At 51.3% G+C, this 27,683-nt stretch overlaps 2 protein-coding genes and 2 non-coding genes across 4 annotated transcripts in view; 1 reads left to right on the top strand and 3 right to left on the bottom strand.

The window, feature by feature from the left end:
* The window catches only part of NCAPH2 (non-SMC condensin II complex subunit H2), a 40,217-nt gene extending 20,300 nt beyond the window's left edge, over positions 1-19,917 (bottom strand). Inside the window, exons 1-8 of the mRNA XM_060246043.1 lie at positions 19,804-19,917; positions 18,500-18,601; positions 12,484-12,539; positions 11,543-11,624; positions 8,884-8,955; positions 6,793-6,872; positions 5,398-5,552; positions 2,699-2,794 (exon numbers count right to left, since the gene is read on the bottom strand). Coding sequence (XP_060102026.1) covers positions 2,699-2,794; positions 5,398-5,552; positions 6,793-6,872; positions 8,884-8,955; positions 11,543-11,624; positions 12,484-12,539; positions 18,500-18,601; positions 19,804-19,917 — 757 coding nt within the window. The remainder of the gene's footprint in view (positions 1-2,698; positions 2,795-5,397; positions 5,553-6,792; positions 6,873-8,883; positions 8,956-11,542; positions 11,625-12,483; positions 12,540-18,499; positions 18,602-19,803) is intronic.
* On the bottom strand, positions 10,876-10,942 carry TRNAT-UGU (transfer RNA threonine (anticodon UGU)). Its single transcript has one exon. It is a non-coding gene; the product is annotated as a tRNA-Thr (tRNA).
* A 563-nt stretch (positions 19,918-20,480) lies between the features above and the next one.
* LMF2 (lipase maturation factor 2) overlaps positions 20,481-27,683 on the top strand; it is a 51,256-nt gene continuing 44,053 nt past the window's right edge. The window contains exon 1 of the mRNA XM_060244489.1: positions 20,481-20,601. Coding sequence (XP_060100472.1) covers positions 20,481-20,601 — 121 coding nt within the window. The remainder of the gene's footprint in view (positions 20,602-27,683) is intronic.
* Positions 26,237-26,308, bottom strand: TRNAA-GGC (transfer RNA alanine (anticodon GGC)). Its single transcript has one exon. It is a non-coding gene; the product is annotated as a tRNA-Ala (tRNA).

The following is a 27,683-nucleotide window of genomic DNA, read 5'->3' on the forward strand; positions in this document are numbered from 1 at the left end:
GCAAAAAAAACTTCTGGAGAGCTACCGTTGGCCACCCCTGAATTACTGGGTGTATACGCAAAGAGTCAGACTTGACTGTGCGACTGAACAACAACAACTTGCCATTTGTCTTGTAGAAGAAGAAGACTGCAGATTTATACCCTGCCCTTCTCTCTGAATCAGAGCGGCTCACAATCTCCTGTACCTTCTCCCCCCACAACAGACACCCTGTGAGTTGGGTGGGGCTGAGAGGGCTCTCACAGCAACTGCCCTTTCAAGAACAACCTCTGCCAAAGCTATGGCTGACCCAAGGCCATTCCAGCAGCTGCAAGTGGAGGAGTGGGGAATCAAACCCGGTTCTCCCAGATCAGAGAGCTCTGGCTGACCCAAGGCCATTCCAGCAGCTGCAAGTGGAGGAGTGGGGAATCAAACCCGGTTCTCCCAGAGAAGAAGAAGACGGCTCACAATCTCCTGTATCTTCTCCCCCCACAACAGACACCCTGTGAGGTGGGTGGGGCTGAGAGGGCTCTCCCAGGACCTGCCCTTTCAAGGACAACTCCTACGAGAGCTATGGCTGACCCAAGGCCATCCCAGCAGCTGCAAGTGGAGGAGTGGGGAATCAAGGCCAGTCCGACTGTACCCCAGAAAATCTGGACCTGGCTCTTCAAGCCGTAGCATCCTGGCTCAGGCTGAGTCGGCTGAAATTGAATCCGACGAAGACGGAGGTTCTCTATCTGAGCTGGGGTGGTCCAAGGGGAGGGGTCCAGCTGCCGGCTCTAGACGGGGTGCCATTGATACCGGCCCCCAAGGTCAAGAGCTTGGGCTTGCTCCTTGAGTCCTCCCTTACGATGGAGGCCCAGGTAGCAGCCACTACTAGATCCGCCTTTTTTCATCTCTAGCGGGTGCGGACGTTGGCCCCTTTCCTGGAGCGCAACGACTCAGCAATGGTGATCCATGCTACGGTCACCTCAGGAATAGATCACTGTAATGCTCTCTACATGGGGCTACCCTTGACGCTGACTCGGAAATTACAGCTAGTGCAAAACGCTGCGGCACGGCTGTTAATGGGGCTCCTCCGTTGGGAGCACATTCGGCCAGTGCTGAGAGCTGCACTGGCTACCTATTGTGTTCCGAGTCCATTTCTAGGTGTTGGTATTGACCTTTAAAGCCCTTTATGGTCAGGGGCCTGTTTATCTGCGAGACCACCTTTCCCCCAGAGAGCACTGCGCTTAGGGACAAAAAAAAACTGCTGTCCACCCCTGGACCAAAGAAGGCCAGGTTGCATTTGACACGAGCCAGGGCCTTCTCGGTGGCAGCACCAGAGTTATGGAATGCTCTCCCGGAGGCCATAAGGGCCCTGCGGGTCCTTCCTACATTCCGCAGGGCCCGTAAGACCGAATTGTTTCGACAGGCCTTCGATGCTTAAACGGAGAGAGAGCTGCCACCTGACATCAGCTAGAGCTCCCGGTGACCAGCCGCCTGAAAAGCAGAACCGCCGACATAGTAATGGTACGGCACCGTGGAATAGTGTTTGAATTTTAATTGTATTAATGTTTTAAAGTTTTTACGGACTCATTGTTTTAAACCGTGTAAACGACTGTTGTGAGCTGCCCTGAGTCTGCTGGCGGAGAGGGCGGGATAAAAGTCTAATGTCAATAAATAAATAAACCCGGTCCCCTCAGATAAGAGTCTGGCACTTCATCACCGCGCCAAACCGGCTCTCAACTGACTTGTCCTGAACCAGAGATTCCCCCTCTCCCCCCAGCTCCTGAACACATGAAGCTGCCTTGTACTGAATCAGACCCCCCTGGGTCCATCAAAGTCAGTATTGTCTACTCAGCCTGGCAGCCGCTCTCCAGGGTCTCAAGCTGAGGTTTTTCACGCCTCTTTGCCTGGACCCTTTTGAGTTGGAGATGCCGGGGATTGAACCTGGGGCCTTCTGCTTACCAAGCAGATGCTCTACCACTGAGCCACAGTTCCTCCCCTGACCAGCAGCAGCTCTCCAGGGTCTCAAGCTGAGGTTTTTCACGCCTCTTTGCCTTTTGAGTTGGAGATGCCAGGGATTGAACCTGGGACCTTCTGCCTACCAAGCAGATGCTCTACCACTGAGCCACTGTCCCTCCCTTGACCAGCAGTGGCTCTCCAGGGTCTCAAGCTGAGGTTTTTCACGCCTACTTGCCTGGACCCTTTTGAGTTGGAGATGCCGGGGATGGAACCTGGGACCTTCTGCTTACCAAGCAGATGCTCTACCACTGAGCCACTGTCCCCTTCCCATATATATATGAACCTATGAAGCTGCCTTCTACTGAATCAGATCCCCCTGGGTCTATCCAAGTCAGTCTTGTCTCCTCAGACTGGCAGCGGCTCTCTAGGGTCTCCAGCTGAGGTTTTTCATGCCTCTTTGCCTGGACCCTTTTTAGTTGGAGATGCCGGGGATTGAACCTGGGACCTTCCGCTTACCAAGCAGATGCTCTACCACTGAGCCACCATCCCTCCTGCTGGCTTTCCCCTATGAGAGCACCGGGGCAGCAGTCTCCACCTCCTTTTCAATTACCGGGTGTATACTTGCCATTTGTCTTGTAGAAAACAAAAACATTTATCTGTACAGAAGCACATGCATTCATAGGAGCGTCTATATTCATTTTATAATGTGGCAATATGCCAGTTTGGGCGGCCCGCTCTCCCCCCAGCCGGAGACCTGCTGCAGCCACAAACTCACCTCCGTCCCCGGAGAAGTTCAGGGCAAGAACGGGCATCTCACACATGCTGGCCTCCATGGGGACGCATCCAGCTCCTGGGGCGAGCTGCTGGGCTCCTGCAGCGGGGCATGAGAGGGAATCAACAGCATTCAAGACAGACGGACGCATTCCCACGGCCTCATCACTGCCGGCGCTTGCAATGAGTTTGGAACTCCCCCCCCCCCCCACCGAACTCTGCAGCCTGACCCGTCTGAGTCAACGGGGAAGCTGGTCAGGATTCAAAACGGCCAAGTGTCAAGTCTGTCTCCCTCCCTGCAGGAAGAGCTTCTAAGGCCTGGCACAGCAAGGGGGGGGGGGCGGGGGAAGAGGAATAAGAAGGAGGAGGAAGAGGAAGGGGGAGGAAGAGAAGAAATTGGATTTATGTCCCGCCCTATACTCTGAATCTCAGTCTCAGTGTGGTCACAATCTCCTTTTCCCTTCCTCCCCCACAACAGACACCCTGTGATGTGGGTGGGGCTGAGAGAGCTCTGACAGCATCTGCCTTTTCAAGGACAGCTCCTACAAGAGCTAGGGCTGACCCAAGGCCATTCCAGCAGCTGCAAGTGGAGGAGTGGGGAATCAAACCCGGTTCTCCCAGATAAGAGAGCTCTGGCTGACCCAAGGCAATTCCAGCAGCTGAAAGTGGAGGAGAGGCGAATCAAACCCGGTTCTCACAGAGAAGAGAGCTCTGGCTGACCCAAGGCCATTCCAGTAGGTGCAAGTGGAGGAGTGGGGAATCAAACCCAGTTCTCCCAGATAAGAGAGCTATGGCTGACCCAAGACCATTCCAGCAGCTGCAGATGGAGGAGTGGGGAATCAAACCCGGTTTTCCCAGATAAGAGAGCTATGGCTGACCCAAGGCCATTCCAGCAGCTGCAAGTGGAGGAGAGGGGAATCAAACCCGGTTCTCCCAGATAAGAGAGCTATGGCTGTCCCAAGACCATTTCAGCAGGTGCAAGTGGAGGAGTGGGAAATCAAACCCCGTTCTCCCAGATAAGAGAGCTATGGCTGACCCAAGGCCATTCCAGCAGCTGCAAGGGGAGGAGTGGGGAATCAAACCCGGTTCTCCCAGATGAGAGTCCACGCACTTAACCACTACACCAAACTGGCACTCTTTAGAAGAAGATATTGGATTTATATCCTGCCGTATACTCTGAATCTCAGAGTCTCAGAGCGGCTCACAATCTCCTTTCTCATCCTTCCCCCACAGCAAACACCCTGTGAGGTGGGTGGGGCTGAGAGAGCTCTGACAGCATCTGCCCTTTTAAGGACAGCTCCCACGAGAGCTATGGCTGACCCGAGGCCATTCTAGCAGCTGCAAGTGGAGTAAGCGGGAAAAGTCTCCGCACTTAATCATTACACCAAACTGGCTCTTGGAGGAGTCCTTTTCCACCCGTGGCAGGTTGGGCAGTATGGATGCGTGACATCGAACGTACGCTTTCCTCGGGCAAGCAGCTTTGACGCTCCTCAGCTTGGCATCCGTGCCGGCCCATTTCCAGTTCATGCTCTGAACTGCTCGTCAAGAGGCAGCTATATAACTTTAGAACACTCCACAAGAGCTTCAACTCATGCCTATATTGAAAACAAAGCTTTAAACCACAGTATTTTTGCACATATTCATTTGGAATTATTTTACTGTCCATTTTACAACGTACAATGTTTTTTTCTTCATTTGTAGGCCTTCCTGAAATCCGATGCAGGTGCGATTGCAGCTCCCAAACTGGTGCGGCTGCAACCAGGCTGCTGCTTCTGTCCAGTTTCAGAGCGAATCCTTCTTCAGGCAGCTCACCAAGGCATACAATTTCAATGCGGCACTGTTCTGTCTATCTCCAAGGATCAAGCACGGCTCCACACTTCTGTTTAAGGAAAATTTGGTGCCTCTACCTCAATAAACAGCCCCAGATACTCACAGATCAATTCTCCATTATATCTTATGGGAATCGGTCTCCATAGGGAATAATGGAGTGCGCAGCCGACATTCCCCTCTCCCCCACCACTTTCTGATGACCCTAAAGTGGGAGGAGGGCCTCCAAATCAGGGGATCCCCTGCCCCTAAGGACAAAGAAGTGTGGAGCCGTGCTTGATCCTTGGTGACAGAGCGGAAATTTTATCCCTTGGCGAGCTGCCTGAAGAAGGATTCGCTATGAAACTGGACGGAAGCAGCAGCCCATTTGCAGCCACACCAGTCTGGAAGCTGCCATCGCACCTGCATTGGACTTCAGGAAGACCTACAAACGAAGAAGAAGAAGATATTGGATTTATATCCCGCCCTCCACTCCGAAGAGTCTCAGAGCGGCTCACAATCACAACATTGCATATTGCCAAATGGACTGTAAAAGAATTCCAAATGAGTAAGTGAAAAAAATACTGTGGTTTAAAGCTTCGTTTTCAATATATGCATTAGTTAAAAGCTCTCACGGAGTGTTCTAAAGTTCTATACCTTGATCATACCCGTGAGCTCTCTGGTTCCACGTCAAGAGGTGGCCGCTTCCACCCTGCCCAGCCAGCCAGCTTCCCGGCGGTGTCCGACTGCCCTCTTTCGGAAGCAGGAGGCTGGGCTGGATGGACCTGCTTGGACGCACTCCGTCGGGCCTCCTCTGAAGCTGTACTCTGACTTCTCACACAAACATGATTACTGAGGCTGCACTGGATCGCTGTAAAAGCTACGCACCATCCACGCCCACGGAGTTGCCACCGTCGCATCCGCCGTTCCGCCCGGGCGGCCACTTGGTGGGTGAAAGTCCTGCCAGCTCCACCATGAAGGCCCCGCTGGCATGGGGAGTGCACATGTTCATCGTGAAATCCTTCCGGCTCGCCAGGATCTCCCCTTTCCGGCTGCAAGGGAACAGACCGAAGCTAAGCCAGGGAAACGCGACGAGGTTCTCGCCGCAGCTCTGCAGATGAGGCCAGGAACGCTCAGAAAAGGCCATCGCGGAAGCCAAATGCAAACGGAATCAAACGTCGCCTGTCAAACGCAAGAACCTAACAACCCCCATCCACATTCAACAGACATCTATATACCTACAAACTGGCCTCATTTTGGGCAGGAGCTCACAGGAGGAGAGCTCCGGAACCTCGAAGTTTCATTGTGCTCTTTCCTTCTTAACCCCCCCCCCCAAAAGCCCCTTTCTTCTGGGCTCCATCGTTCAAACCCCCTGTGACAATTTTGCTGAACATTAAGATTGGACAAAATTGCTAATTTTTTTTCCCCACAAAAAAAATGGGAAAATAACCAAAACGTACCAAGCAGACTGATGGAAATCTTCCTCATACCACTGTGGCCACAGAGGAGAAAGAAATTTTAAAAGTATGAGGGGAGTCAGGTTTTCTTATAACGACGATCACTCAAGAAGCATTTTAAGGTAGATGTTGAGCTGATGGAATTTAGTCGACCTGCTGGTGATGTCAGGGGTGTGGGGCATTATGCAAATGAGTTATGGAAATGAGTTGTGCTACTGAGCTCCGGCACCTCTTCTTCTACAAAATGACCCCTGCCTACAAATATAATCTTAATATTTTATAAGCACAGAAGAAGAAGACTGCAGATTTATCCCCCGCCCTTCTCTCTGAATCAGAGTCTCAGAGCAGCTCACAATCACCTTTACCTTCTTCCCCCCCAGAACAGACATCTGTGAGGTAGATGAAGATATTGGATTTATATCCCGCCCTCCACTCCGAAGAGTCTCGGAGCGGCTCACAATCTCCTTTCCCTTCCTCCCCCACAACAGACACCCTGTGAGGTAGATGAAGATATTGGATTTATATCCCGCCCTCCACTCCGAAGAGTCTCAGAGCGGCTCACAATCTCCTTTCCCTTCCTCCCCCACAACAGACACCCTGTGAGGTGGGTGGGGCTGAGAAGACTCTCACAGCAGCTGCCCTTTCAAGGACAACTCTGCAAGAGCTCTGGCTGACTCAAGGTCACTCAACAGGTGTATGTATAGGAGTGGGGAATCAAACCCGGTTCTCCCAGATAAGAGTCCACGCACTTCACCACTACAGCGAACTGGCTCTCTTCTGAGTGTGTGTTTGGGGGGACATCAAAGGTCCTGCCACCTCGGGAAGAGAAGCTTACCTAAACAGGGGGTTGTCCTTCTTTTCCGCCTCCTCTGGGGGCACCAGGGCCATGGGAGTCAAGGGGACGACGCTGACAGTCTGGAAAGAGAAACGAGAAAGGGATGCTGGGCCACTCAGGGGTGCCTTTGCCCAGCTGCCCTCCCCAGCTGGAAAGCTATCAAAAAACCAGAGGAAAACCTGGCAACGGCTCCCTGTTTTGGCCACAGGAGGCTTCCTGAGGCTCCGGTGGACCGTTGCTGCTGCCAGCAAAGGGGTCAGTGCACTGCATGGGTAAAAGCTGGAGAGATGTCCCGGAAAGAGGGAGGGACCACGGCTCAGGGGCGGAACTTCTGCTGGGCAATGTGGAAGGTCTCAGGTTCAGTCCCAGCTAAAAGAACCAGGCTGTAGCTGATGAAAAATGGCCTCTGCCTGAGACCCCGGAGAGCCACTGCTGGTCTAAGTACATGATACCAAGCTTGATGCATCAACGGTCGGATTCATAGAACCACAGAGTTGACCTCCAGGGTCATCTAGTCCAACCCCCTGCACAAGGCAGGAAACTCACAAACCCCTCCCCCTAAATTCACAGGATCCTCATTGCTGTCAGATGGCCATCTAGCCTCTGTGCAAAAACCTCCAAAGAAGAACATAAGAGAAGCCATGTTGGATCAGGCCAATGGCCCCTCCAGTCCAACACTGTGTCACATAAGAACATAAGAGGAGCCCTGTTGGATCAGGCCAGTGGCCCCTCCAGTCCAACACTCTGTGTCACATAAGAACATAAGAGAAACCATGTTGGGTCAGGCCAATGGCCCATCCAGTCCAAAACTCTGTGTCACATAAGAACATAAGAGAAGCCATGTTGGATCAGGCCTATGGCCCATCCAGTCCAACACTCTGTGTCACATAAGAACATAAGAGAAGCCATGTTGGGTCAGGCCAATGGCCCATCCAGTCCAAAACTCTGTGTCACATAAGAACATAAGAGAAACCATGTTGGGTCAGGCCAATGGCCCATCCAGTCCAACACTCTGTGTCACACAGTGGCCAATAAAAACCAAGTGCCATCAGGAGGTCCACCAGTGGGGCCAGGACACTAGAAGCCCTCCCACTGTGCCCTCCCCAAGCACCAAGAATACAAAGCATCACTGCCTGAGACAGAGAGTTCCAACAATACTCTGCGGCTAATAGCCACTGTTGGACCTCTGCTCCAGATGTTTATCTAACCCCCTCTTGAAGCTGGCTATGCTTGTAGCCGCTATCACCTTCTGTGGCAGTGAATTCCACGTGTTAATCACCCTTTGGGTGAAGAAGTACCTCCTTTTATCCCTTCTAACCCGACTGCTCAGCAATTTCATCAAATGCCCACGAGTTCTTGTATTGTGAGAAAGGGAGAAAAGACCTTCTTTCTCTACCTTCTCTATCCCATGCCTAGTCTTGTAAACCTCTATGTCACCCCTCATTCGACGTTTCTCCAAGCTAAATAGCCCCAAGCACTTTATCCAGGGCTTTCTTTGGAGCAGCAACTCCTCTGCATATGAGGCCACATCCCCCTGATGTAGCCAATCCTCCAGGAGCTTAGAGGGCTCTTCTGACAGGGTCTACCGTAAGCTCCAGGAGGATTGGCTCCATCAGGGGGATGTGGCCTCATATGCAAAGGAGTTCCTGCTTAAAAAAAAGCCCTGGCTTTATCCTTTCTCTGAAGGGAAAGTGTTCCAGCCCTTGAATCGTTCTAGTCGACTCATGAAAGTTTCGTTAGTCTTTAAAGGGCTCCTGGACTCTAGGCTCTTTTTTGTTGCTACAAACAGACTAACATCTGAATCCATCTCCATGAAAATATATATATATTTCATTCATCACCTTGGGGGCCTGGATTAGGTGGAAAGGACACATGAAAATATTTTGAATCGTGGTTTCCTCTGAAAATCCAGAGGGAACGTTCGCTTGTGTGAACCTTGTAGCCTCCAGCCCCTGAAACATCCCCCACCGGAGTCCTGTAGCCTGGATCTGGGTGTCCATAAGCCCCTCTCCAAAATTCCTGGCCCTCCCCTCCGCTGTTCTGCTCGGAAATCCCCTGAGAGGGAGGCTGCCTGGAGTGGAAGTCACTCACGCTGTGCCGATGGTTCTCCCTCAGGTCCGTGCTCGCTCTGCTGCTCTCTTGAATGTCATCCAAAGACAGGAACTGCAGAAGGGGAAGGAACGAGAGAGATTCGAACAAGGGTAATAAGAACAAGAAGAAGATATTGGATTTGAATCAGAGTCTCAGAGAGACTCACAATCTCCTTCACCCTCCTCCCCCACAAGAGACCCTCCCCTGTGAGGCGGGTGGGGCTGAGAGAGCTCTGACCGAAGCTGCCCTTTCAAGGACAGCTCTGCGAGAGCTATGGCTGACTGAAGGCCATTCCAGCAGCTTTAAGTGGAGGAGTGGGGAATCCAACCCGGTTCTCCCAGATAAGAGTCCGCACACTTCACCGCTACACCAAACTGGCTCTCTAAGAAGATACTGGATTTATATCCTGCCCTTCACTTTAGATCTCAGAGTCTCAGGGTGGCCTACAAACTCCTTTCCCTTCCTCTCCCACAACAGACACCCTGAGAGGTGGGTGGGGCTGAGAGAGCTCTGACCGAAGCTGCCCTTTCAAGGACAGCACTGAGAGAGCTGTGGCTGACTAAAGGCCATTCCACCAGCTGCAAGTGGAGAAGCGGGAAATCAAACCCGGATCTTCCAGATAAGAGTCTGCGCACTTCACCACTACACCAAACTGGCTCTCTCAATAATAAGATATTGGATTTACATCCCACCCTACACTCTAAATCTCAGAGTGGCTCACAATCTCCTTTCCCTTCCTCCCCCACAAGAGACACCCTGTGAGGTAGGTGGGACTGAGAGAGCTCAGACAGAAGCTGCCCTCTCCAGGACAGCTATGCGAGAGCTATGGCTGACCCAAGGCCATTCCAGCAGCTGCAAGTGGAGGAGCCGGCTGTCCCAGATAAGAGTCCGTGTACTTCACCACTATACCGAACTGGCTCTCTTCCTCTCCTCTTTGGTAGGGCAGGAAGAGCACAGTTCCAAAACTGTATTGAAAAAGAAAGGCCGACCCTTGGAATTCATTTGGATCTCCAGCCCACCCAGTTCACAGAACCGCTGATCATGCTAAAACAGTACCAGAACACACTAGAGAACACAGTTACTGGTCACTTGGTATTTTCATGTAGGTTTCAGCCACATGCCAATCACCCTTTGGGTGAAGAAGGACTTCCTTTTATCCGTTTTAACCTGTCTGCTCAGCAATTTCATCGAATGCCCACAAGTTCTTGTATCGTGAGAAAGGGAGAAAAGGACTTCTTTCTCCATCCCATGCATTATCTTGTAAACCTCTCTCATGTCACCCCGCAGTCGACGTTTCTCCAAGCTAAAGAGCCCCAAGCGTTTTAACCTTTCTTCATAGGGAAAGTGTTCCAACCCTTTAATCATTCTAGTTGTCCTTTTCTGGACTTTTTCCAAAGCTATAATATCCTTTTTGAGGTGCGGCAACCAGAACTGCACACAGTACTCCAAATGAGACCGCACCATCAATTTATACAGGGGCATTAAACACCTTGCTTCGGGTGCCCCTCGGGCCTTTGGAGTTTAGGCAGGTGGCAAACTGGGAGATGGGCCTTCTCGGTCATGGCACGAAAGCTCTGGAGCTCTCGCCCCAGAGAGATTCACCAGTCCCCTTCTGCTGCTGTCTTCCAACAGCGGACGAAGACTTTTTTTGTTTGTTGGTTGGTTTTGCATTCCCCTCGTGATCCCTCTTTCTCGATCAGTCCTTGAATAGCTGTTTTTATGCTGTGTGTGCATTTTAGCACTGTTTTCAAATTGTTTCAATGCTGGGGATTGAACATGGGACCTTCTGCTTACCAAGCAGATGCTCTACCACTTAGCCACAGTCCCTCCCAAAGGCAAATATTATCTTTCTGGGATGGACATATGAAGCTGCCTTATACTGAATCAGACCCTCCGTCCATCAAAGTCAGTATTGTTTACTCAGACTGGCAGCAGCTCTCCAGGGTCTCAAGCTGAAGTTTTTCACGCCTATGTGCCTGGACCTTTTTTAGTTGGAGATGCCGGGGATTGAACCTGGGACCTCCTGCTTACAAAGCAGATGCTCTACCACTGAGCCACCGTCCCTCCCTAAAGTCAGTCTTGTCTACTCAGACTGGCAGTGGCTCTCCAGGGTCTCAAGCAGACTTCTTCACGTCTACATGCCTGGACCCTTTTTAGTTGGAGATGCCGAGGATTGAACCTGGGACCTTCTGCTTACCAAGCAGAGGCTCTACCACTGAGCCACAGCCCCATTCATGGTTCTCCAGGGTCTCAAGCTGAGGTTTTTCACACCTCTTTGACTGGACCCGTTTGAGTTGGAGATGCCGGGGATGGAACCTGGGACCTTCTGCTTCCCAAGCAGATGCTCTACCACTGAGCCACTGTCCCTCCCCTGACTGGCAGTGGCTCTCCAGGAATCTCAAGCTGAGGTTTTTCACACCTATTTTGCCTGGACCCTTTTGAGTTGGAGATGCCGGGGATTGAACCTGGGACCTTCTGCTTACCAAGCAGATGCTCTACCACTGAGCCATGTGCATTTCAAGCTTGTTAGCTACCTCGGCGGGCTTCGCAAGGGCTGAAACACAAAGATTGCCAGTGGGTAGTTTTATAAAAAAAGAAAAGACTTTTGCCTGCATTAAGGGGGCACAAGAGGAAGGCCCACTTCTTCTTGCAGCCTCACCTTTTCCTCTTCTGATTCGGGACCGGCGCTGACATCCGCATCCGTTCCATCTGCTCTCACAGACGTTGGCTGCCTCTCTCGCCTAAGGTTAAGGGTGGTGTTGGGGGGGGGGGGGAGGAGACAGAATAGGAAGAGAAATAAACCTCACTTCAGGAAAAGCCACTTTCCTGGGGGAAGCGAACGCCCCCTGAAGGAACGAGTTCAGAGAGTGAGTTAAGTGCTGGTAAAATTAGAATTCGGTCCTTGGGCGCTTGGTGACTCAAAATGGGAATTTTCCAGCCTCAGAAGAGGACAGGGTTTTGACAGAGATGGCACGAGCCTATAATCTTTGCTGCCGGAGACTCTGAAGCTGGCAGATCACTTATGTATAATTAACAATTTAAAAAAGACAAGAAAAAGAAAAAGTAATTCGTAAAATAGAGAACCTGATTCTATTGTAGGGATGTTCAAAGAACTATCCCAGTATTGCATTAGGAAATCCAGTTCATCAAACTCAACTCTTGAGAGCTCACAGTTTTTTGTATTTAGATCACAGGAGAGAAAGAAGAAGACCGCCCTTCGCTCTGAATCGGAGACTCAGAGCAGCTTACAATCTCCTATACCTTCCTCCCAGTTTGGTGTAGTGGTTAAGTGTGCAGACTCCTATCTGGGAGAACCGGGTTCGGTTCCGCACTCTTCCACTTGCAGCTGCTAGCATGGCCTTGGGTCAGCCATAGCTCTGGCAGACGCTGTCCTTGAAAGGGCAGCTGCTGTGAGAGTCTTCTCAGCCCCAACAGGGTGTCTGTTGTGGAGGAGTCTGATGTACATGGCTTCTCTTATGTGACAAAGATGGCTTCTCTTGCGTACTTATACCTGAGAGAGCTCCAGGGGGCTCAGGTATCCCCTCTCTCCCATTCCCCCCCCCCCAGCACCACCAGCATGGAAGAAAAGGCTTCACTCACTTCTTATTGGAGATGACGTCGAGCGCCTGGTAAACCAAAGAGTAGAGATACTCCACCTGAGGAAAGAAAAGCGGCAGGATCAGGAGTCAGGAAAGACCATGATCACGATGGACACAATCCTCAAGGAACACACCCTTCACAAATCCCACCGCAATGAAACATCTTTTGCTTATTTCAGTGGGCAACACATTTCTGACATCTGCCCTCAGGGGGGAATAAAAGCCTCAGTTTTTCCAGGCCTTCGCATCTTTAACCATTTGTTCAAGCCCTAAACGAGGGGTGGCCAAACTGTGGCTCGGGAGCCACATGTGGCTCTTTCACTCATATTGTGTGGCTCTCGAAGCCCCCACCGCCTTGTCAGCCGGCTTAAAGAAAGAATTTGTCTCTTTAAATCACTTCACCAAACCGAGCCATATTCGGTGGCTTGCGGAATGCATTTAAAGTTGTCAAAGATTTCAGGTTTTCACGGCTGGTAACATCATTAGGGTTTGTAGAATCTTTCGGGATCAAGTGCCGTGTTCTACTGGAGAAAGTTTTCCTTCCAGACGTTTCGTTCTCAGCTGCGGAGAACATCCTCAACGCCACTGAGGATGTTCTCCGCAGCTGAGAACGAAACGTCTGGAAGGAAAACTTTCTCCAGTAGAACACGGCACTTGATCCCGAAAGATTCTACAAACCCTAATCATTTAAAGTTGCTTTCTTTACACCCCTCCTTCCCCATCTTCCTTCCTGTCTTACAGCTCCCAAACGTCTGATGTTCATTGCTCGTGGCTCTCAAACACCTGACGTTCATTCTCTGCGGCTCTTTTGTTAAGCAAGTCTCGCCAATCCTGCTGTAAACTAATTTGATGGGCATCCAGACAGCCAGCATGGGGGATAGAAACTCATTATACATCCCTTCTTGGAGCGAGCACTGACGACACAAAACGAAACTCCCAGAGGTATCTATCCAATGGAATACTCACACTAAGTAATTACAACAAGACCATTGAAATATAGCCTCTGGTCCTTCTTGTCTATTTCTTTGGAATATTCCTGCTCATTCTCTAACGTGATTTATGCCATGCCCTTCCACCCTCTACACCCTATTTGTGTTTTAACAATTTATTGATATCAAATAAAGTTCCGGTACATGATTAATTTGTACTTCCAAAATTTTTGAATCCAAATATTAACCTGTGACCAATATTTTTTAGCCTTTTTGCATTGCCACCATATATGAAACAGAGACCCTTTAGCTTCGTGACACTTCCAACATTTATCAGAATACGTGGGGTAGATTCTAGCCAGAAGAACATAAGAGAAGCCCTGTTGGATCAGGCCAATGGCCCATCCAGTCCAACACTCTGTGTCACATAAGAACATAAGAGAAGCCCTGTTGCATCAGGCCAATGGCCCATCCACTCCAACACTCTGTGTCACATACGAACATAAGAGAAGCCCTGTTGGATCAGGCCAGTGGCCCATCCAGTCCAACACTCTGTGTCACATACGAACATAAGAGAAGCCCTGTTGCATCAGGCCAATGGCCCATCCACTCCAACACTCTGTGTCACATACGAACATAAGAGAAGCCCTGTTGGATCAGGCCAATGGCCCATCCAGTCCAACACTCTGTGTCACATAAGAACATAAGAGAAGCCATGTTGGATCAGGCCAGTGGCCCATCCAGTCCAACACTCTGGGTCACATAAGAACATAAGAGAAGCCCTGTTGGATCAGGCCAGTGGCCCATCCAGTCCAACACTCTGTGTCACATAAGAACATAAGAGAAGCCATGTTGGATCAGGCCAGTGGCCCATCCAGTCCAACACTCTGGGTCACATAAGAACATAAGAGAAGCCCTGTTGGATCAGGCCAATGGCCCATCCAGTCCAACACTCTGTGTCACATAAGAACATAAGAGAAGCCATGTTGGATCAGGCCAGTGGCCCATCCAGTCCAACACTCTGGGTCACATAAGAACATAAGAGAAGCCCTGTTGGATCAGGCCAGTGGCCCATCCAGTCCAACACTCTGTGTCACATAAGAACATCAGAGAAGCCCTGTTGGATCAGGCCAGTGGCCCATCCACTCCAACACTCTGTGTCACATAAGAGCATAAGAGAAGCCATGTTGGATCAGGCCAGTGGCCCATCCAGTCCAACACTCTGTGTCACATAAGAACAGAAGAGAAGCCATGTTGGATCAGGCCAATGGCCGATCCAGTCCAACACTATGTGTCACATAAGAACATAAGAGAAGCCCTGTTGGATCAGGCCAGTGGCCCATCCAGTCCAACACTCTGTGTCACATAAGAACATCAGAGAAGCCATGTTGGATCAGGCCAGTGGCCCATCCAGTCCAACACTCTGTGTCACATAAGAACAGAAGAGAAGCCATGTTGGATCAGGCCAATGGCCGATCCAGTCCAACACTATGTGTCACATAAGAACATAAGAGAAGCCCTGTTGGATCAGGCCAGTGGCCCATCCAGTCCAACACTCTGTGTCACATAAGAACATAAGAGAAGCCCTGTTGGATCAGGCCAGTGGCCCATCCAGTCCAACACTCTGTGTCACATAAGAGCATAAGAGAAGCCATGTTGGATCAGGCCAGTGGCCCATCCAGTCCAACACTCTGTGTCACATAAGAACAGAAGAGAAGCCATGTTGGATCAGGCCAATGGCCCATCCAGTCCAACACTATTTGTCACATAAGAACATAAGAGAAGCCCTGTTGGATCAGGCCAGTGGCCCATCCAGTCCAACACTCTGTGTCACATAAGAACATCAGAGAAGCCCTGTTGGATCAGGCCAGTGGCCCATCCAGTCCAACACTCTGTGTCACATAAGAGCATAAGAGAAGCCATGTTGGATCAGGCCAGTGGCCCATCCAGTCCAACACTCTGTGTCACATAAGAACAGAAGAGAAGCCATGTTGGATCAGGCCAATGGCCGATCCAGTCCAACACTATGTGTCACATAAGAACATAAGAGAAGCCCTGTTGGATCAGGCCAGTGGCCCATCCAGTCCAACACTCTGTGTCACATAAGAACATCAGAGAAGCCCTGTTGGATCAGGCCAGTGGCCCATCCAGTCCAACACTCTGTGTCACATAAGAGCATAAGAGAAGCCATGTTGGATCAGGCCAGTGGCCCATCCAGTCCAACACTCTGTGTCACATAAAAACATAAGAGAAGCCATGTTGGATCAGGCCAGTGGCCTATCCAGTCCAACACTCTGTGTCACATAAGAACATAAGAGAAGCCATGTTGGATCAGGCCAATGGCCCATCCAGTCCAACACTCTGTGTCACATAAGAACATAAGAGAAGCGCTATAGGATCAGGCCAATGGCCCATCCAGTCCAACATTCTGTGTCACAGAAGAACATAAGAGAAGCGCTATAGGATCAGGCCAATGGCCCATCCAGTCCAACACTCTGTGTCACATAAGAACATAAGAGAAGCCCTGTTGGATCAGGCCAATGGCCCATCCAGTCCAACATTCTGTGTCACAGAAGAACATAAGAGAAGCGCTATAGGATCAGGCCAATGGCCCATCCAGTGCACCGCTCTGTGTCACATAAGAACATAAGAGAAGCCATGTTGGATCAGGCCAGTGGCCCATCCAGTCCAACACTCTGTGTCACATAAGAACATCAGAGAAGCCCTGTTGGATCAGGCCAGTGGCCTATCCAGTCCAACACTCTGTGTCACATAAGAGCATAAGAGAAGCCATGTTGGATCAGGCCAGTGGCCCATCCAGTCCAACACTCTGTGTCACATAAAAACATAAGAGAAGCCATGTTGGATCAGGCCAGTGGCCTATCCAGTCCAACACTCTGTGTCACATAAGAACATAAGAGAAGCCATGTTGGATCAGGCCAATGGCCGATCCAGTCCAACACTCTGTGTCACATAAGAACATAAGAGAAGCCATGTTGGATCAGGCCAGTGGCCTATCCAGTCCAACACTCTGTGTCACATACGAACATAAGAGAAGCCATGTTGAATCAGGCCAATGGCCCATCCAGTCCAACACTCTGTGTCACATAAGAACAGAAGAGAAGCCATGTTGGATCAGGCCAATGGCCCATCCACTCCAACACTCTGTGTCACATACGAACATAAGAGAAGCCATGTTGAATCAGGCCAATGGCCCATCCAGTCCAACACTCTGTGTCACATAAGAACAGAAGAGAAGCCATGTTGGATCAGGCCAATGGCCGATCCAGTCCAACACTCTGTGTCACATACGAACATAAGAGAAGCCCTGTTGAATCAGGCCAATGGCCCATCCACTCCAACACTCTGTGTCACATACGAACATAAGAGAAGCCATGTTGAATCAGGCCAATGGCCCATCCAGTCCAACACTCTGTGTCACATAAGAACATAAGAGAAGCGCTATAGGATCAGGCCAATGGCCCATCCAGTCCAACATTCTGTGTCACAGAAGAACATAAGAGAAGCGCTATAGGATCAGGCCAATGGCCCATCCAGTCCAACACTCTGTGTCACATAAGAACATAAGAGAAGCCATGTTGGATCAGGCCAATGGCCCATCCAGTCCAACACTGTGTGTCACAGAAGAACATAAGAGAAGCCCTGTTGGATCAGGCCAATGGCCCATCCAGTCCAACATTCTGTGTCACAGAAGAACATAAGAGAAGCGCTATAGGATCAGGCCAATGGCCCATCCAGTGCACCACTCTGTGTCACATAAGAACATAAGAGAAGCCATGTTGGATCAGGCCAATGGCCCATCCAGTCCAACACTGTGTGTCACAGAAGAACATAAGAGAAGCCCTGTTGGATCTGGCCAGTGGCCCATCCAGTCCAACACTCTGTGTCACAGAAGAACATAAGAGAAGCCATGTTGGATCAGGCCAGAGGCCCATCCAGTCCAACACTCTGTGTCACAGAAGAACATAAGAGAAGCCATGTTGGATCAGGCCAGAGGCCCATCCAGTCCAACACTCTGTGTCACAGAAGAACATAAGAGAAGCCATGTTGGATCAGGCCAGTGGCCCATCCAGTCCAACACTCTGTGTCACACAGTGGCCAAAAAAACCAGGGGCCATCAGGAAGTACACCGGTGGGGCCAGGAAACTAGAAGTCCTCACACTGTTGCCCCCCCTCCCAAGCACCAAGAATATAGAGCATCACTGCCCCAGACAGAGAGTTCCGTGTAGATCTTGTGGCTAATAGCCACTGATGGACCTCTGCTCCATATGCTTATCCAATCCCCTCTTGAAGCTGGCTATGAGGGAAGGAGGGAGGGAGGGAGGGAGGGAGGGAGGGAGGGAGGGAGGGAGGGAAGGAAGGAAGGAAGGAAGGAAGGAAGGAAGGAAGGAAGGAAGGAAGGAAGGAAGGAAGGAAGGAAGGAAGGAAGGAAGGAAGGAAGGAAGGAAGGAAGGAAGGAAGGAAGGAAAAGATAGAGAAAGAAAGATAGATAGATAAAATATAGAAAGAGAGAGAAAGAAAAAGAAAGAAGAGAAAAGAGAAAAAGAAAGACAGATATAAGACAGAGGAAAAGAAAGAAAGAAAGAAAGAAAGAAAGAAAGAAAGAAAGAAAGAAAGAAAGAAAGAAAGAAAGAAAGAAAGAAAGAAAGAAAGAAAGAAAGAAAGAAAGAAAGAAAAGAGAGAAAGAGAGAGAGAGAGAAAGAAAGAAAGATAGAGAAAAGATAGTAAGAAAGAGAGAGAAAAGACAAAGAGAAAAAGATAGATAAAAGAAAGATAAGAGAAAGAAAAATAAAAGAGATAAGAGACAAAAAGACAGAAAGATAAGAGAAAAAGAAAGATAAAAGACAGAGGAAAGAGAGAAAAGATAGAAAGAGAAAAAGAGAAAAAAATAAAAGAAAGATAGAAAACAGAGAAAAGAGAGAAATAAAGGGTGAAAAATAAAGAAAAAACGAGAGAACGAGAGAAAGAAAGAGATTACACAGCACGGAGGCAGCAGTGCCAGGAAACCGCAGAGGCTTCCTCCATGGTGCTCCCTTTCTTCTGCCCAGCCCAGCCCCTCCTCCTCACCTTCTTGCTGTAGATGCAGGTCGAGCCTTGGATCAGCAGGGCTGCCTCGATGAAGTTCATGGTGGTTTTTCCACCATCAAACGAAATGCGGATCTGCTCGAGCTGTGGAGGGAGAGGGACAGGCCGGAGCAATGAGGGACACAATGCAAAGCCGTAGAGCCGCAGGAAATGGAAAGCAACTTATGGACCTTCTGCTGATGCCTGTGGCCATCCCGACATTCTCTGGTATAGAATCCTAGATCGCCAGGGTCATCTAGTCCAGCCCCCTGCACAATGCAGGAAACTCACAAATGCCTCCCCCTAAATTCACAGGATCTTTATTGCTGTCAGATGCCCTTCTAGCCTCTGTTGAAATACCTCCAAGGAAAGAGAGCCCACCACCTCCCAAGGAGGAAGCCTGTTCCACTGAGAAACCGGTCTAAACTCACAAACCCCTCCCCTAAATTCACAGGATCTTCATTGCTGTCAGGTGGCCATCTAGCCTCTGTTGAAACACCTCCAAGGAAGGAGAGCCCACCACCTCCCCAGGAGGAAGCCTGTTCCACTGAGGAACCACTCTAACGGTCAGGAAGTTCTTTCCTATGTTGAGCTAGAATCTCTTTTGATTTAATTTCAACCCATTGGTTCTGGTCCAACCTTCCGGGGCCACAGAAAACAATTCCACACCATCCTCTATAGGACAGCCCTTCAAGGACGAAGATGGTGATCATCTCAGCCGCCTCCTCTCCAGGCTAAACATGCCCAGCTCCTTCAGCCTTTCCTCATAGGACTTGGTCTCCAGACCCCTCCCCATCTTCGCCAACCTTCTGTGGACCCCTTCCAGCTTGTCTATATCCATCTTAAAATGTTATCCCACATTTAAAATTAAAACGAATCCCACATTTTAATCCCTCTGTTCTTTCTGTCCTTCCTGACCCTCCTGCCCATCGGTTGCCTTTGAGTTCTAGCCTTTTGGGAGGAGGAGAAGTTCTTCTTGCCAACTCTCCCCAGCAGACCTCTGTCCTTCCCTGCCTCCCCTCTCCGGCTCCTCCCCGCTCTCCATCCTTCCTTGACCCCTCAGAGGATCCCGAAACGCTCAGTCCAAGGCGCTTCCCAGGCGCTGTCTGTGCAGGGCCTGCCCTGGAGCGGCCCCTGAAGGCAGAGCACGGGGTTGCCACCTCCAGGCTGAGAACCCCCGGGCGTGTCGGGGGTGGGCTTCGGCCGGGGAGGCTGCCAAGAGACCGTCCTCCAAGGACCTCATTCCGGGAGATCTCCCGGCCCCGACGGGAGGCCGGCAACGCGGTGCTGTGGCGCGGCTTCCTCACCTCTTCCAGGTACTCGCCCAGCTGGGTGGCCACGTCCACCTCCCAGTTCTTGGTCAGGTCGCGGATGGGCTGCAGGAAGGGCAGGAAGCGGGACTCCAGCTCCGCCGCCTCCATCTTCGCGACGGCCGTTTCGTTTTTCCCGCTCGCCCCACCGAGCGCGACGTCATCGAAAGGCGACGCCCTCCTTCCCTCGCCATCGCTCGCCCCGCCTGTACTGGCGAGGCGGGGCTCAGGCACCCGGCCCTGCCCACTCAGCCGCCGCGGCCAATCGCCTTCCCCCATCGGCCTCCGTGACCAATCACCCTAGCCCTCCGAGCGTTCTGTGCCTGCCCTTTCGGCCGCCGCGGCCAATCGCCTTCGCCCTCAGAGCGTTCTGTGCCTGCCCCCCTCGGCCGCCGCGGCCAATCGTCTTCGCCCTCCGACCGTTCTGCGCCCACCCCCGCGGCGGCTGCCTTGTGACCACAAGGCTTTCTCTGCCGCTCCCGACGCGTCTCTCCAGGCCCCGCCCACTCGGCCTCCGAGACCAATCCCCCTAGCCCTCCGAGCGTTCTGTGCCCGCCCCCTCGGCCCCCGCGGCCAATCGCCTTCGCCCTCCGAGCGTTCTGCGCCCGCCCCCGCGGCGGCTACATTGTATCCAGCGAGGCTTTCCCCCTCGACGTGTCTCGTCCGGCCCGGCCATGGCTGCAGCCGCCGCCTCGGTCGCCTCGGAGCCCCCCCGCTCGGCCCGCCGGCTCTTCCTCCTCGGCCTGGCCGCCGCCTACCTCGCCGCCTTCGCCTCCCTCTACGTCCAGAGCCCCGGTAGGCCCCCGAAGCAGGCCGGGCCGCCGCGGAGAAGGCCCTGCTCGCCTGCCTCTGCCCAGCTGCGCGGGGAGGGGACCGCGGTGGCTCCCTGCAAAGGGGAAGCCGCCCTGCTCAGCGGCGCCCCGAGCTCCCGGCTTCCCCTGGAGGAGCTGGAGGGGGGGATTGGGGGAGGGGCCTGTGGCTCAGGGGCAGAGCGTCTGCTTGGTTAACAGAAGGTCCCAGGTTCAATCCCCGGCATCTCCCACTAAAAAGGGTCCAGGCAAAGAGGCGTGGAAAGCCTCAGCTGGAGAGCCGCTGCCAGTCTGAGGAGACAAGACTGACTTGGATGGACCCAGGGGGGGTCTGATTCAGTAGAAGGCAGCTTCATGTGTTCATATGTTTGGGGAGGGACGGTGGCTCAGTGGTAGAGCAACTGCTTGGTAAGCAGGAGGTCCCAGGTTCAATCCCTAGCATTTCCAACTCAAAAGGGTCCAGGCAAATAGGCGTGAAAAACCTCAGCTTGACACCCTGGAGAGCCGCTGCTAGTCTGAGTAGACAAGACTGACTTTGAGGGACCCGCGGGGGGGTCTGATTCAGTACAAGGCAGCTTCTAGGCAAAGAGGCGTGAAAAACCTCAGCTGGAGACCCTGGAGAGCCGCTGCGAGTCTTGAGTAGACAAGACTGACTTGGATGGACCCAGGGGGGTCTGATTCAGTAGAAGGCAGCTTCATGGGAAAGGGCTGTGTGGCTCAGTGGTAGAGCATCTGCTTGGTAAGAGAAGGTCCCAGGTTCAATCCCCGGCATCTCCAACTCAAAAGGGTCCAGGCAAGTAGGCATGAAAAACCTCAGCCTGAGACCCTGGAGAGCTGCTGCCTGTCTGAGTAGACAAGACGGACTTGGATTAACCCAGGGTCTGATTCAGTAGAAGGCAGCTTCATATGCAACCTCTATATTGGGAAGAACGGTGACTTAGTGGTAGAGCACCTGCATGGTAAGCAGAAGATCCCAGGTTTTTATTTTTTATTTAGTAGGCTCATAGTCCGTCTTTTCCCGTAAACGGGCTCAAGGCGGAACACAGCATATAAAAATAGCAATAAAAACCTACATATCAAAATTAAAACACCAAATAACAATAACTAAAACGCACCACCGGCGACAGGGCACAGTGTCAGTAACCAGTTGTAGGCCCACCTTAAACGATGTAATAACAATAGGATAGCGCCGTAATAGAGCATGATGTCACCACAAGGGAGGCCAAAAGATAGAATAATGGGATGCCCGCTGCCTCAACCATAGGCCCCGCGGAACAGCTGCGTCTTGCAGGCCCTACAAAATTGCAGCAATTCAGGTGTGAAAAACCTCAGCCTGAGACCCTGGAGAAGGAGCTGCTGCCAGTCTGAGTAGACAAGACTGACTTTGATGGACCGAGGGTCTGATTCAGTAGAAGGCAGCTTCATAGGTTCATATATATGGGGAGGGACGGTGGCTCAGTGGCAGAGCCTCTGCTGGGTAAGCAGAAGCTCCCAGGTTCAATCCCCGGCATCTCCAACTAAAAAAAGTCCAGGCATGGAAAACCTCCGCTGGAGACCATGGAGAACTGCTGCCAGTCTGAGGAGACAAGACTGACTTGGATGGACCCAGGGGGGTCTGATTCAGTAGAAGGCAGCTTCGTATGTTTGTGTATGTGTTCAGATATAAAATTGCACTGGATCGGGGTGGGGTGGGCACCCTCGGCATCCTCATCCCAGGGGGGCTTGCAATGCAGGGGGCAGCGAGGGGAGCTGAAGGCAGCTTCGAGGGCTGCCACGTGGGCACCTGGGTACCTGGGTCAAGGCAGGGGGCAGTGGCAGTGATGTGGGGCAGAGCTGCGTTGGAATGCCAGCCTCCAGGTGGCACCGGGGGGATCCCCTGGGATTTTATCTCCTCTCCAGATGGTTTCACCCTGCAGAAATTGGAGACTTTGGAGGATGCATTTTGTGGCATTCCACCCCTCTGCGATCCCTGCACTCCCCTGGCCCCATCCCCAAAGTCCCAGGGTCTTCCTATCCTGGAGGTGGCAACCTGACCCTCGCATGGGGGTGGCTTGTTTTCACCTCGGGTTTGGGGAGGAGGACTCTCTTGTGCTTCCCCATCAGGATCTGCCTGGTGGGATTTGTCAAAGAAAACACCTCGAAGCCTCTCCGTGTAACAAAAATAATACTCCAAATTATTCTTACTTATCCTGTATTTACTTGGAACAAACACAGGGCTTACAGTGATAGCCAAACGTAATATAAACAAGCATATTTGTACAACACAAAATCCCTCCCGAACCAAAAGCGCACAGTAATGAGTATTACTGCATGATGGATCAATGTCCTATAGAAAAAATATGGAGCTGTGATACGAGTCTGACAATATCTAAGACCAGTCCAATATGGTTTCAAGTGCAAAGACTCTTCTTCTTGGGACCGTCTTCTTGATTGTCGATTCAGTAGGTAAGTGGTGCTTCTTTTAATTTTTGTCTCACTTTCATGGCTTTGTTTTCCTTTCTCCTTGGAAAGGAAAGGTCCCAAGCGCAAGCACCAGTCGTTTCCGACTCTGGGGTGACGTTGCTTTCACAACATTTTCACAGCAGACTTTTTCCGGGGTGGTTTGCCATTGCCTTCCCCAGTCTTTTATACTTTCCCCCCCCCAGCAAGCTGGGTACTCATTTGACCTACCTTGGAAGGAAGGCTGGAAGGCTGAATCAACCTCGAGCTGGCTACCTGAAAACCCAACTTCTGCCGGGGTTCGAACTCAGGTCATGAGCAGAGCTTAGGACTGCAGCTTTAATACTCTGCACCACGGGGCTCTTTAAAAGGTCGAGATAGTCCCCTGTGCAAGCACCAGTTGTTTTCGATTCTGGGGTGACATGGCTTTCAACACGTTTTCACGGCAAACTTTTTAACAAGGTGGTTTGCCCTTGCCTTCCCCAGTCTTTTACATTTCCCCCCAGCAAGCTGGGGACTCATTTGACCCACCTCGGAAGGATGGAAGGCTGAAAGGCTGAGTCAACCTCAAGCTGGCTACCTGAAAACCCAGCTTCCACTGGGGATCAAACTCAGGTCGTGAGCAGAGTTTAGGACTACAGTACTGCAGCTTTAACACTCTGCGCCACGGGGCTCTTGCTTTCTCCTTGGAACGCCTTCAAATTATCTTCATATCCTTCTGAAATGGTGTTCGCTATCTTTGTTGTCAAGGATATGAAGATAAATTTGCAGGCGTTCCAAGGAGAAATGAAAACAAAGCCATGAAAGTGAGACAAAAAATTAAAAGGAGCCCCATTCGCCTACTGAATCGACAATCAAGAAGACGGTCCCAAGAAGAAGAGTCTCTGCACTCGAAACAATATTGGATTGCTCGTGGATATTGTCGGACTTGTATCACAGCTCCATATTTTTTCTATGGGGGGGGGGCGCAACGGTAGCTCTCCAGATGTTTTTTGCCTACAACTCCCATCAGCCCCAGCCATTGGCCATGCTGGCTGGGGCTGATGGGAGTTGTAGGCAAAAAAACATCTGGAGAGCTACCGTTGGCCACCCTTGCTATAGGACATTGATCCATCATGCCAGCGTGTGCTTTCGGTTCAGGAGGAATTTTGTGTTGTGCAAATATGTTTGTTTATATTATGTTTGGCTATCTCTGTAAGCCCTGTGTTTGTTCCTAGTACATACTGGATAAATAGGAATAATAATAGATGAAGAAGATATTGGATTTACATCCCGCCCTCCACTCCGAAGAGTCTCAGAGCGGCCTACAATCTCCTTTCCCTCCCCCCCCCCCCAACAACAGACACCGTGTGAGGTAAATGAAGATATGGGATTTATATCCCGCCCTCCACTTCGAAGAGTCTCAGAGCGGCTCACAATCTCCTTTCCCTTCCTCCCCCACAGCAGACACCCTGTGAAGTGGGTGGGGCTGAGAGGGCTCTCACAGAAGCTGCCCATTCAAGGACAGAGTCGCATAGCGGCCTACAATCTCCTTTCCCTTCCTCCCCCACAACAGACACCCTGTGAGGTAGATGAAGATATTGGATTTATATCCCGCCCTCCATTCCAAAGAGTCTCAGAGCTCACAATATCCTTTCCCTTCCTCCCCCACAACAGACACCCTGTGAGGTGGGTGGGGCTGAGAGGGCTCTCACGCAGCTGCCCTTTCAAGGACAACCTCTGCCAGAGCTATGGCTGACCCAAGGCCGTGCTAGCAGGTGCAAGCGGAGGAGTGGGGAATCAAACCCATAAGGAGTATTATTTTTGTTACACGGAGAGACTTTGAGGTGTTTTCTTTTGCAGTAACCTCCGTGGTCCCGGCTTTGCTCGCCACGTCATCTTTGGTGGAATTCGTAAGCTGGGATGCAACGGGGTGGGGGTTGCGTGTGCACAATTGCGACTGCAGTCTGGCTCTTGGATTGGTCCTGGCCCCGGCTGGCACACCTGACGGCTTGATGGGAGGCTGCCAGCTAGGGGAGCCCGGCTTTGGTCTTCGGAGAGGCCTGCGGATGGAGACCGCTTTCCCCTCTGGGCCAACTCCTGCCCCATAAATCCTGCAGCCTGTGCTTAGTCCGTGCAGGAAAGGCGGGTTGCGAGTTAATAGCGATACAGCTTGTTCGTCGAACGGTGTTTGAGTCCAGTGATCCCTTTAGGGCCGACAAAATTTAATTCAAATCGATTCAAATTAAACTTTGTTGCCCTTGAAGGTGTTCCTGGACTCAGACTTTTTTCCATTGCTTCAGGCCACGGGTGGCCAAACTGTGGCTCTTTCACACATCTTGTGTGGCTCTTGAAGCCCCCACCGCCCCTTCAGCCGGCTTGGAGAAGGCATCTCTCTCTTTAACTCGCTTTGCCAAGCCAGCTGGTGTTAGAGAATGCATTTAAAGGTAAAGTGGCTTCCTTTCCACCTCTCCCTCCCCCATCTGTTTGCCTTCCTTCCCGCCATCTAATGATTCCTCCTCTGACGACGTGTGGTTAGAGAGCACACGAAAGCGTACGTTCTAAATAAAAGTGAGTTGGTCTTAAAGGTGCCACTTGACTCCTATTTTTGGCCTATTTGGACTCCTATTTTGGCCTATTTGGTCCTATTTTGGTCAGTGCAGTCTATACAGACCAGCAGTGGCTCTCCAGGGGGTCTCAGACAGAGGTCTTTCCCATCACCTATTGCCAGCAAGATCCTTTAACGGGAGATGACTGGGATCGAACCTGGGACCTTCTGTGTGCTAAGCAGATGCTCTGCCACTGAGCCACAGCTCCTTCTCACCTTTGGTCCACCAAGGTCGGTATTGTTTGGTTAGATCAGCAGCTCTCCAGGGTCTCAGGCAGAGAAAGGTCTTTCCCATCCCCTCCTGCCTGGTCTTTTTAACTGGAGATGCTGGGGACTGAACCTGGGACCTTCTGCCTGCCAAGCAGATGCTCTGCCACTGAGCCACAGCCCCACTTAATGTCTCTCCGGGGTCTCAGGTGGAGGTCTTTCTCATCCCCTCCTGCCTGGTCCTTTTCACTGGAGCTGCCAGGGATTGAACCTGGGACCTTCTGCACGCCAAGCAGAGACTCTGCCACTGCGCCACAGCCCCACTTCATGGCTCTCCAGGGTCTCAGGCGGAGGTCTTTCCAACCCCCTCCTGCCTGGTCCTTTTCACTGGAGCTGCCAGGGATTGAACCTGGGACCTTCTGCATGCCAAGCAGATGCTCTACCACTGAGCCACAGCTCCCTTCATGGCTCTCCAGAGTCTCAGGCTGAGGTCTTTCCCATCCCCTCCTGCCTGGTCCTTTTAATTGAGATGCCGGGGATTGAACCTGGGACTTTCTGCATGCCAAGCAGATGCTCAGCCACTGAGCCATGGCCCCTCCCTCCCAGTTTCTGACTTACAACTTCTGTTGGGTTGCTGGCAGAAGAGATGCCTCTCGCCCAGTTTCCCTTCTCGTTTCTGTTTCCTGCAAGCTGCTTCCTCTGGCATCCATCCAAGGCCTCTCCCCATTCTTCGCATGGATTTTTTAAAAAAAGTTCTGGGCTGTCCTGAGAAACGAGTAGACCCGGGTCTCTGCCTGACACGTGCATGTGGAGGGGGAGGAGTGTTCCCTCTAATTCTTGTGGAGCCTTGTGAGCAAAAATTCTACTTTGTGAGCTACTGGAACAGAGTTGTGAGCAATAAAATTGTGAGCTGCTGCATCAATTACTTTGCTCTGGGGCCATTTTTTCTGAGCCGAGACAAAAATGTGTGAGCCAGAGGCTAAAAAACAGTGAGCTAGCTCACGCTAACTCAGCTTTGAGGGAACGCTGAGGGGGTTCTTTCCCAGTAAATATTCTCGTTCCTCTCCAATCTTTTGCAGTTCCCTGCAGAACTTTCCGATCAGGATGTGGTCTGTGATTTTGGCCTGTGCAGATTTGTTTAGCTGCTATGTTTATTTATTTAAAGCATTGGGGAGGGAGGGTGGCTCAGTGGTAGAGCACCTGCTTGGTAAGCAGAAGGTCCCGGGTTCAATCCCCGGCATCTCCCACTAAAAAGGGTCCAGGCAAAGAGGCAAGAAAAATCTCAGCTTTGGACCCTGGAGAATTGCTGCCAGTCTGAGTAGACAAGGCTGTCTTTGATGACGCAGGGTCTGATTCAGTAGAAAGCAGCTTGATATGTTCATATATGTTGGGGAGGGACGGTTCAGTGGTAGAGCCTCTGCTTGGTAAGCAGAAGGTTCCAGGTTCAATCCCCGGCACCTCCAACTCAAAAGGGTCCAGGCAAAGAGGTGTGAAAAACCTCCGCTGGAGCTGCTGCCAGTCTGAGTAGAGAAGACTGACTTTGATGGACCCAGGGGGGGTCTGAAGGCAGCTTCGTATGTTCATATGTTCATTGATTAGCTGTCTTTCTGCTTGCAGGGATTCAAGGCAGTTCACAATGCAAATAAGAATAAATCACTAGTTGGCACAATATATAAACATTGCTAGTTAAATGAAGGTGTTTAAACAGAGGCTCATGACATCTGAAAGCAATGCTGATTCTGTGAATCTCAGCAGATCATGAGAAGACCCTTCTCTCAGTCTCAGAGGGGCTCACAATCTCCTTTACCTTCCCCCCCCCCCCCAACAGACACCTT

The sequence above is a fragment of the Heteronotia binoei genome, chromosome 8 (assembly GCF_032191835.1).
Source record: "Heteronotia binoei isolate CCM8104 ecotype False Entrance Well chromosome 8, APGP_CSIRO_Hbin_v1, whole genome shotgun sequence".
In the NCBI taxonomy this organism is placed as follows: Eukaryota; Metazoa; Chordata; class Lepidosauria; order Squamata; family Gekkonidae; genus Heteronotia; species Heteronotia binoei.